This window comes from Tupaia chinensis, unplaced genomic scaffold (assembly GCF_000334495.1).
Source record: "Tupaia chinensis unplaced genomic scaffold, TupChi_1.0 Scaffold000048_1, whole genome shotgun sequence".
Lineage (NCBI taxonomy): Eukaryota > Metazoa > Chordata > Mammalia > Scandentia > Tupaiidae > Tupaia > Tupaia belangeri.
Window position 1 is genome coordinate 2,452,671 of NW_006159506.1, and position 11,382 is coordinate 2,464,052.

Consider the following 11,382-nt stretch of genomic DNA (forward strand, 5'->3'; position numbering starts at 1 on the left):
ATATCATCATACCTAGAGCAACTCAAAAGAAAAACATGCAAAAGAGATACATTCAAACTGTTATAAATAAATCAAAATGGAATCCTAAAAAGTTGTCCAAGCAACACACAGGAAGGCAAGAAGGAAAGAGTAGAGATATAAGAAACAGAAGAAACAAAGAAAAATAAATAATTAAATGGAATATTTGAGCCATACATATCAACAACTACATTAAATGTAAATGATATAAATACACCAATTATAAGGCAGGTATTGGCCCAATATATTAAAAAACAATATTGGAAAAGTGGATTAAAAAACAAGCAAAAACAAATAAAATCCCGCAACCCAACACTATGCTGTATATAAAAAACTCATATTAATTTCAGTGAAATATATGGAGTGATAATAAAAGAGAATGAAAAATATATACTGCATAAGTATCATTTTTTTAAAGAAGGCATAAGTTACATTAATATCAGATAAAGTAGACGTTACCCTAGCAAATAAACTTACTAGAGACAAAAAGATACATTATACCATAATAAAAGAATCAACTCACCAGGAGTCATAGCAATCTTAAAGTGTATGCAACAAACAACAGACCCTCAAAACACATAAAGCAAAAACTGATAGAACTGAATGGAGGAATAGATTAATTATTGTAAGTGACTTCAAACCCTCTCTCAGTAATTAATTATTGTTAATGAGTTCAACACACCCTCTCAGGAAAAAAATAGAACCATTAGATAGAAAATCAGTGAGCCAAAGTACAGTTCATATATGAATAAAATAAGACGACAATAACAGCTCACTGGGAGGGTTGTTAAGAGACCTGTATTTTGGTCATTGTTTCCCCATCAATTGCTGTGTTACTTTGAACAAGTTCCTTAACCTCACTTAGCTTTAATTTTCTCATCTGAAATATGAAAAGATTAAACTAACTGACCTTGAAGGGTTCTTTCCTGTTTTAAACACTTAAAACAATGTGAGTCAATTTTATGCTTGTAAACAGGAAGAGTTTTTAGCCTTCCCATGAAAATATACCTTGAAAACCACTGAAAAACAATTCTGTTCCTCCGAGTGAGTCTGAGAAAATCACCACGGAACACTGTGAAAGCAAGCTGGTGATCAAAGAGGAAGGCAGATCTGAATCAGGTTTCTCAATGTGAAGGAAGGGTCATGAAAGTGGTCATGAAAAAAAAAAAAAAAAAAAAGGCTCCAGTGTCTTTCAGTGTTGTCTTGGGTGACTGGAAACTCATGCATGTTCTCAGCAAACAGACTTCAGAAAGGGCCCTTACTGAAAGTTGTAGGGTTTTAAAAGCAGGGCAGTCACAGCAGCTGATGATAAAAACAAGTACTCTTGGATGTGGTAAAAATAACCCAAAGGGTGACACCCTTTACTCTCTGTTCTCAGTCACAGGTATAACAAGTGGACAAGGGCCCCTAGGAATGTAAAGTCTCCTGGAATCCCTGCACCTTGGCTTCAGCTGAACCTCACACACATTTAGTTCTAAAATTATGTACCTTTAATTAGGGAGAGACCCTCTGAAAGGCAGCAAAGATGATGCTGGTTCAGAGATAACAAAGGTCTTAGGGAAATACAGCTTGAGTATCCATTATCCAAAATGTTTGGGACTATAAGAGTTTTGGATCTCACTTTTTTCAGATTTTGAAATGTTACATTTACATAAGGAGATATCTTGGAGATGGGTCCCAGACTAAACATGTAATTCATTTATGTTTCATATACATCTGATACACATCTTCTGAAAGTCATTTTATACAATATTTTTATATTGCAGCATTTTGATTGTGACCCATCACATGAGGTTGAGTGTGGAATTTTTCTGGCATTGTACTAGCACTCAGAAAATTTTGAATTTTGAAGCATTTAGAATTTAAAATTTTTGGATTAGGGATGTTCAACCTGTGCCAACAGCACTGGGTCATAGGTAATAATGACCTGGCAACCCAAGAGTAAGAGAGGTGAATGAATATTAACAATACTGTAATACCAGAATTGATCCATGCAAATCTTTTTTTTTTTTTATGAGCACACATGCATGTGCATCTGGTGTGTTTTTCAAACCTCTAGGACCAGGACTGTTGGTCCAACACACAGTTGGTGACATGGAATCCAGCTGCCTTAACCACCATGCCAGTAAAACAAATTTTATTAGCATCTGGAACTTACCTGCTAATATGAATAGTATTGAAGGCACGAAGAAGTATCAGGAAAGCTGGAGGAGCTCACAGTTTAAATAGCTGCATCAGTTACGGATCCAGCAAAATGACAAAAAAACAAACAAAAAACAAACAAACAAACAACAACAACAACAAAAAAACACCTTCTGCTGAGGACGGTGGAAGTATAGGTTGACTTTAATGTTGATGAGCCATCTTAAAAGGGCTCTGTGCTGATCAAGAGGCTAAATGGAATAAGACCAAGTCCCACCAACTTGCCTTTTTTGACCCTTACAACTGTTGAGATGTATTGGTTGGTGGGTTATCAGCAGCTGGCAGGCACCAGCAGCTGGCAGGCATCTCCCTTGTACCAAAATGAAATCACCTACCCTCAGCTTTGCTCGCCATGACACCAAGCACTCTGTGCTGTGTGTCCTATTTCCTTCAATACCCGAAGCCATCAACATGGAGTGTCTTCCAGCCCTCCCCACTGTGTTTGACTCTCTGGCTTGTGTGGTTCAGGACTTCCCTATAGTCTCTTCAGAGGCCAGCCCTGGCCAATGACCTTCTTAGCCCAGGTGTGTCCCAAGGTGGGAATTAACCCCTAGTGAGGCTGATGGCTGACTTGCTCCCTGCTCTTTGAGCAGCCAGGAATGGGTCATATCTCAGGTAACATTGGTATCCATGCTGGCGGCCATGACCACTTCACTCAGGGAGGGCTTTAATCCTTACGTTCTCCTACATGGTGTCTGGAGATTCCCATGATTTACTTAGTGCATGCATCTTAAGTTCAATCTTCTGTATATTCAGGATGACAGAATAATGTGCAAGATAATTTAGGCTCCATTAGTACTTTACGCATCCCTCTATTATAGTACTTATCACATTGTGCTGTAATTTGTTGTTTATATATCTGTCTCTGCCTCTTGGCTGTGAGTTCCTCCAGGGCTTTGGCTATGTCTTATCTTACTACTCATTTTTTCTTCTTTAGAGATACTTTTGCTATAGGGAGTGTGTGCTCGCTGGAGAGACAGAGACAGAGAGACAGAAAATGAGAAATCATTCCCCCCACCAGGTGGGGATGGCCACACTGCAATCCCTTCTCCTAATTCTCCTCTTGAGACTGATGTGAGTTTTAAATTGCTGGGTCTGGGACTTGAATCACAATCAACTATGTGGGTGTCCAGTAACATAACCATTATGCCCTCTTCTGGTCCTCATAGTAGGTTTTTAACTGATGAATAAAATTTACAGTAAGCCTCATTAGGCAAGTATGCCTGGTATCCGTAGGTTCATTTGTTCAACAAATTCCATTATTTATGTTTTAATTGACAGATACAAATGGTATAGCTTCATGAGGTACAGCGTGATGTTTTGAGATGTGTATACAATGTGGAATGACTAAATCAAAGTAATGAACATGCCTTACCTTATACACATCATTTTTAGGTATGTGAGGAAACACTTAAAATCTACTCTGTTAGTAAGTTTCAAGTATACAATTTATTAACTATAGCCATCATGATGGACCGTAGCGCTCTTGAACTTATTCTTCCTATCTGACTAAAATTTTGTATTCTTTCAGTAATCTTCCTCAATACCTTCTCCTACCCTCATCCCCCAACCCTTGCCCCTCATAACTACCATTGTACTTTGTTTTTCTGAATTCTGTTGTTTTAGGTTTCACATGTAAGTGAGATTGTACAGAATTTGTTTTTCTGGGCCTGGCGTATTCCACTTAGCATAACATCTTCTAGTGTCATCCATTTTGCTGCAAATGACAGGATTTCCTTCTCCTTTAAGAGAAACTTATGCAACACATTTTCTTCATCTGTTCATCCAGAAACATATCTGCTTATTCCATACTTTGGCTATTGTGTAAAAAAGCTACAAAGTCTACCATGTTTGTCCTTCCCAGAAGTCACTCTCATTATAAACCAACATGTGGAATGTAGATATCTTTTCAATGTACCTATTCCATGTCCTTTGGATATATACCCAGTAGTGGGTATATGATATGATATGATAGTTCTATCTTTAATTTTTTGGGAAAGAAAGCCCCACACTGTTTCTTATAATGGCTGTATTAATTTATATCTCCACCAACAGTGTACCAGAGCCCCATTTTCTCTACAGCCTTGCCAACATTTATTATCTTTTGTCTTTTTTAATAATAGCCATTCTGACCTATCTATGTAAGATGATATCACATTGTGGTTTTAATTTGTATCTCCCTGAGGAATAATGATGTTGAGCATTTTCCCATATACCTGTTGACCATCGTGTGTTCTTCTTTTGAGAAATGTCTATTCAGGTCCTTTGCCATTTTCAAATTGGGTTCTTTCCTTTTCTTTTTTCTCCCTCATCTTTCTTTTCTTTTTCTTTCTTTCTTTCTTTCTTTCTTTCTTTCTTTCTTTCTTTCTTTCTTCTTTCTTTTTTTTTTTACATTCAATTACTGTATATCTTTACAGCATAAAAAACAGATATTCTCAGCATGAATATTTTGTCTTCTTATTCAACAGATAATTATTAAGTACTTACTATATACCTAGCACTTTGTTAGGCTCTGGGAATTCATGCATCAATTCTGAACCCTAAGAAGATAATGCCATATAAAAAAGATTAGTTTCAAATCGTCATGCAATTTGCAGAGATGCATACAGTATGAAGGAAGATACGAGGGGACTATTTAATGTGGCCTCTTGAAGAGTGGTTCAAGGGAGGGATCTTAGAGAAGGAAGTTGTCATGCTGCATTTTAAATGATGGTTAGGATAACCAACCAAAGACATACTGAGAGGAAGCCATCAGAGAGAGGATCCATAGGAATGAAGACACTGGGGTGTGACATAGACAGATGTGGATTGGAGGCTTTGTCAATTTGGTGGTGGTGGGGGAACATCAAGCAAAACAAGAGATGAGGCTAGAAAGACTGCAAAAGCCAGAACAGAGTGGGCTAATTAAACGGTATTGATTAAAAGTTATGGAACTTGGATGGTATGTTGTAGGTGATCTTGACAAGGTAAGGGGACATATGTCAGGGAGAGATGTAGAATTACTCCTGGGACCAGCATATGGTGAAATGGTTACATCACTGGACTCTCATGTAGTCAACCAGAGTTCAAGTCCCAGGCCCGGTAGCTTAAACCTCACACTGGGCATGTGTGTGTGTGTGCGCCCAAGATCCTGTGAAAATAATACAGGAGAAAGGGATTGTGGCATGGCCATCCCTCCTGGGGAATAATTTTTTGCTTTCTGTCTGTCTGTCTGTCTGTCTTTCTCTGTTTCTCCAGTGAGACACACTCCCTATAGCAAAATCTCTCTCCAAAAGAAGGTATACATTTATTTTGGTGCAAATTTGTTTTAAAAATACATGCACAGCTTTTCCATGATACACATTTTCCATGAGGATCCTTCATATTTGTGAAATTGAAGAATGCTATTCTGGGCTCCCAAAGAACAGAGAGTGTCAAAGAATGTCACTTTTACTAATCAAGTTATCTGTGGAATACTTACATTGAAGTCTAAAATATATGTCTATTTTAAAATGTTTAACATTTCTTAGGTGAAACAATTTCATTTCTGTTAGATTTTTTTTTTTTTTTAATGAGGACTGTGGGAACTGGCAGATGATGTGGTAGTTAGGGTGCTAGATTCCCACATGGCCAACCACATTTTAAATCCCAGACCCAACTGCTTAAAAATTATGCTGGACATATGTGCATGTGTGCCCAAAGTCCCAAGGGGAGAGTAGAGTAGAAGGAATTGTGGTGTGGCCATTCTCCTGAGGGGTTATTTCTCACTTTCCCTTTCTCTGTCTCTCCCCAATGAGCACATAAGCCCTATGATGAAAACTTAAAAAAGAGAATAAATTTTAAAAATCAAGACATCATTTTCTCCCACTTTTTCTAGCTATGATGTGGGATCTCCAAATACAGAGAACAAAAGGCAGACAAATGGCAGACTAGGTATGTACTAGTTTATAAAACTGTGAAACTAAGTGGTAGCATTCATTTTCCAAAGCGCTACCTAGCCTCATGGTAGGAGATGAATAATCAAACTGCTTCATGAAAATTTATTTGGTTACTCACCCAAGGATACAAATTATGATTTGAATATGACCGTTGTATAGAGCTTCCATTAGGTTACAGTTTTGCGGTACGTTTCAGAAGAAAATGGAGATACTGAATTAAGAAGTTACATATGAAGGGGTCTTCAAAAGTTTATGGAAAATGCATAAAATAAAAAAACTGTGGATTTCAAATTTTTTGGACCAAAATAAACCTTTTAATTTTATTTTTCCTCATCCTTTTTTTTTTTTTTTGTAGAGAGGTTTTTGCTAAAAAGCACGTGCACTTGCTGGAGAGACAGAGAGAAACAGAGAAACAGAAAGCAAGACATCAGCCCCAGAGGGGATGGCCATACCACAGTCCCTTCTTCATTCTCTTGGGATTTTGGGTAGGCATGCACATGCACCTGGCTTGAGTTTTAAGCCACTGGGTCCAGGACTCAAACCATGGTTGACTACATGGGAGTCCAGTGACATAAACATTACACCATCTGCTGATCTCATTCATGTACTTTTTAAATGTCTCTCATACTTTCTATATAGAAATGCTGATTATTAATTATAGTGTCTAATAGCAAACCTCTTACAAATACATTTAAATTATTGTATCAGTATTTATGAAAGTCCTCATCTGTGAGAATTAAAGTTAATGTAGAAAAAAGGTCTAAGCAATCAGTCTCCAAGTTTGGACCTTTGAGTCTTTGTCTTTCCCTCCTTTGGTCCTTTTGCCTCAATCCTTAATCATCTTCAGATGTAGATTCAAGATTTTTACTTAAAGAAATACAATCTCTTAATCTATAATAATGTTTAAAATGAAAACACCCATGAGGCATAGTTTGATAACTTATATGTACACCAAGTTTCAAAACATACATGATTCTTCTCTGAGGGAATTTTTCTAATGAGAAGATAGAGGAATAAAAAGGACAAAGCAAGGAGGGAAGACATATTGAAAAGGGACCCTGAGAGTATGCAGACTAACATTATTTCTTTGTGAGGCTGCAGCTCTGATTCTCATTAGTTGTTGACACCATCCTTTTAGCAGTCTGGGCTTTACCTGAAAATGGGGATTACAGTAATAGTTACCTCATAATAGTGCTTAGATTATTAAATGAGCTAATATTTATGAAGTACTTGGAACAAAACCTGGAATATAGTAAGTACTGTAAAAAAGTATTAGCTGCTGTTATTATTTGCAATTTTACCCTAGACCATAGAGTTTTGTACAAAGTTTCATGTCACCCAGTTCCTGAATCACTCTCTCCTTTGGGAGTGGTTTGCTGTGGTTCAGATATTTGTGTTTCCCCAAAATTAATTCTGAAATCATAATCCCCAAGGTAACAGTGTTGGGGAGTGTGGGTTTTGGGGAGGTGATTAGCTCACGAGGGCAGAGGTCTCCCAAGTGGGATTAGTGTTCCTACAGAAGAACCCTAAAGAAGCTTGCTTGTTCTTCCACCATGGGAAGACACAGCTAGAAAGTCCATATATGAACCAGGAAGTGATCCCTCACCAGACACTGAATCTTCCAGTAGCTTGACCTTTGACTTACAGCCCTCAGAACTGTGAGAAACAGACTGCTGTTGTTTATAAGCAGCCCAGGTCACAGTATTTGGTTAGAGCATCCCCAGCAGACTAAGACATGGTGACAGTGTAGGTTTTCAATTGCTGGCTCAGGTGTGCTCTCCTCCCATCCACAATTCCTAATAGTTGAGGCCCATGACTTCTAGGAGGTGGGATTGTGTCTGTTTTTGTGTTTGTACGCCATGTCCAGCTCTCAGTTCTCTCTCCCAGTACTTGCAAGTCTTGGTTGAATCATCAAACAGCACCAACTACAGGCTTGTATAACTTCATTGGGAGCTTTCTCTGGGAGATCTGCTCAATTTCTTTGTCAGTTGCCCAGGGAAACAAACCAATGATGTCACAAGGCAGCCCATTTCCAGTTCTCCTTCAGTTCCCCTCTGTGGTGCCTGAGGCAGAGTCTAGCCCTGCATTGTGCCTAGCCCTACCATGTCTCATGTCTTCCACAGCAGTGCAGAGTCCCTTACCCTCTCACAGCAATGTCTAAACTCAGGTATGTAGGGGTCCTGGTCAACAATCTCTTCCTATATCTCTTCTCCCTCAGGATCCAGCACTGCCTTTGCCGAAAGAGTCTTGTGACAACCCAGGGTAACTTTTGCTTCTCTTGGGGATAGAAACAAAACTGAAAAAGAAAGAAAGAGAAAGAGAAAAAGGGAGAGAGGAGAGTCTTGGGGCTATTCCCTGGAGGATCAAAGGTTGTCTCAGACTATGGAGTCACTTTGACCTCAGGAAAAAAGATTACAACACTCTTGTCCTTTCTGCTTACCTCTCTTTGTGTCCTAGAAACACTGACACATTTCCCTTATCTGGCTTATCAACTTGCTTCCCATTCTCTCAAAAGATATTATTACAACAACCTCATTTTGCCTGAACAAGAAGAAATGAAAGAGAATACAGCCATGATAGTATTTTATAGGCTTCTGCTGGTATTTCATAATAAGGTCATTTAGCCATGCACCCACCCAGTGAAATGGAGCAAAGTACAACTTCTGCATTGCTTCCTCCTTGCTTCACAGCTTAAATGTTGAAACTTAAGTCAATTTGCACATTATCTTATCATTTAAATGAAGGCATCTGAGAACCTGCAATAATTCTGTCTCACAGGTTTATCAGGAAAGGAGCCCAAGAGAGAAGCAGAATTCAGCTGTGGTGGAACCTCCGAGCTCAAAGGGGCGTGTTTTCCAGCTCTCCAGCCTGCGGTAGGACTTCAGCTGTGACCCACAGGAGGACTCCGGAGGGAAGTTACTAGAGGCCTTCCCGGTGCCTAGCCAGAGTTAGCCGTGATGAAGATATCTATATGCATTTACCACTTCCTTGTTCTGAGCTGGTATATCTTCCTCAACTGCCACGTCCCACAACTAGGAATTGAGAAGGAGGATTTAAAATTCACTCTAAAAGGTGGACACAGGAAGTACTTGACGCTCCTCAATCTGGTAAGTCCATATGGCCGTACCAGGAGTCCATAGATTTGTCTGGGATCTCTGTGTTACCACATGTACCACCTTCAGATTTCACTAGATACAAAATCCTTGGTTTTCCTTTTCATTATGAAGTTTGTTGGCTTTCTCTTTTGCTTAATTATTTGCTCTGAGAAACCCACTTTGGAAGTTATCTGTAGTTATATTTTTGTGCCGGCTGATCGTTAAATGCTCTTTTCAAAAGGATCACATCTTGGAACTCTTGTTAGATGAATCCAAATGGGGGACCAAACTAATGGTTTCACCATGGAATTGACTCCAAAGGCAGAAGGGATTCTGAACTTTGGGAAAGTCTGTGAGGAGAAGGCAGAGTGGCGTCTGTTGCGTGGGAAGTGTAATTTCCAATGGAGGGATAATGCCATTTTACAGTACACACAGACTAACAGATTTATCTAAGAAAAGCCAACACATTTTGCCATGTTCTGCTCCCACTTCAATTTTTTATAGGCTTAGGCTCCATCTTAAAAGACAAATCAACCAACGGAATGGCAAATACACATTTTCAACTATTTAAAATGCAGTCTTATAACTTAATCCCTTCTTGTCTTCTTAACCTGAATGACCGCATTCTGATGAATGAAGTGGGAATGAATGAGCCAGAAACAGATTTGTAAAAATAGTTTGGGATTACGTAAACAATATTTTTAAAGGAACCAGTTAAAAATAGAGCTCCCTTTCGGAATGTAAACTAACATGTGAAGTTTTTAATTAAACTATAAATTGTCATATAAACATGTGATTTCAGAAACTAGACAAAATATTCCAACCTGTTGGAATTATAGTCTTCATCTGGCCGAGGATAGAAGACATCAGAAAAAGTGACAGTCTGAAATGCTTAGGACATAGAAACTGAGAGTTCAAATCAAAGAGGCCTGGATGTGTTGCTTTCTTCCCACTGGCTCATTGCTGGCCTCCCCATTTTTGGCCTTACAAAAAAATGTGAGTGCTGAACACAGTTCTAGTGTGTTTAAAAATACCCAGTTGACTGCTTGTTTAATCCTAGAATTTTTTTAATAAACAGAAAACAAAACAAAACAAAAAAATGCTTTTGTAAAACCACAGGGAATAAAAAGCAGGGTTTGTATGTTTATTAGTTGTATATCAAAAATGATCATCTAAAAGAGAAGTTGTCTCTAGCTAGGATTGATGTTTTAATGGAATCCCAAAACCAGAATGGATGTCCTACCTCACACGAAGTATACCTAAGAATAGACTTATTATCTACTCCCATAATCCAGCTTCCTGGATTTTTTTATTGTTATTACTATTGCCAGAAGGCACATGTGCTTACCAGAGAGATAAAAATTAAGAGAGTGAGAGAGAGCCAGAAGGCACATGTGCTTACCAGAGAGATAAAAGTGAAGAGAGTGAGAGAGAGCAACCCCCCCCCCAGTGGGGCATAGTCATGCCACAATCCTTTTCCTCCATTTCTCCTTCCCATCATAATTTTAGGCATTCATGTACACACCAGAATGTTTTTCAAGCTGCCAAGGCCAGAATTCATACTGTGGTTGGCCATGTGGGATCCAGTTCTCTTAAACACTGTGCTATGGGTATGCTAGCCTCACTGTGTGTTGTAATTTCTAATTCTAGCTTGCTTATCGGCGCTAGAGTCCTCATTTTCCATGAGTTTAAAAAGACTCATCTTGTCAAGACACTGTCATGCTCTAGTGCTAACACCATTTGAAACAAATCTTACTTTTCTTTTGTTAGGTTCATTCCTTCTTTCCCAATCTTACTGCCCTTCCCATCCTAGGCTCACATTAATTCATGCCTGGGTGACTACATCTCTGTACTGTCCTCCCACACTACCACCTAGAATCCAGATTAATCTTCCAAAACACTGTGTTGTTTTGCCCTGTTTAATTTTTAGGTTTGGTTTTATTTATTAATATCATGCACCAGCTGGAAAAGCATGGTCTAGGAAAGCCCAAGAAATGGCCGTGTCTCTTTCCACCTTATAGACCCATCCCAAACTCCTGATACAAGAACTCACCTGCTGCTTCAGCCTTCAGGCCCCCTTTCCCCAGGAAGATTGGTTTCTTCTGTAGAAAGGCCTGTGTGTCAGCCATAGTTGTCCCTAACATTCCTGC

At 38.8% G+C, this 11,382-nt stretch overlaps 1 protein-coding gene across 4 annotated transcripts in view; it reads left to right on the forward strand.

The window, feature by feature from the left end:
• ADTRP (androgen dependent TFPI regulating protein) overlaps window positions 1-11,382 on the forward strand; it is a 128,175-nt gene that overhangs the window by 38,909 nt on the left and 77,884 nt on the right. Inside the window, exons 1-2 of one of the 4 annotated variants that reach the window (XM_006141190.3) lie at window positions 8,231-8,304; window positions 8,916-9,244. In XM_006141190.3, the coding sequence (XP_006141252.1) occupies window positions 9,095-9,244 (150 nt within the window). In that variant the 5' untranslated portion in view covers window positions 8,231-8,304; window positions 8,916-9,094. Of the gene's footprint in view, window positions 1-8,230; window positions 8,305-8,640; window positions 9,245-11,382 lie in introns of those variants that run through there. The other 3 variants (XM_014590994.2, XM_027774838.1, XM_014590997.2) reach the window with 3 other exon arrangements.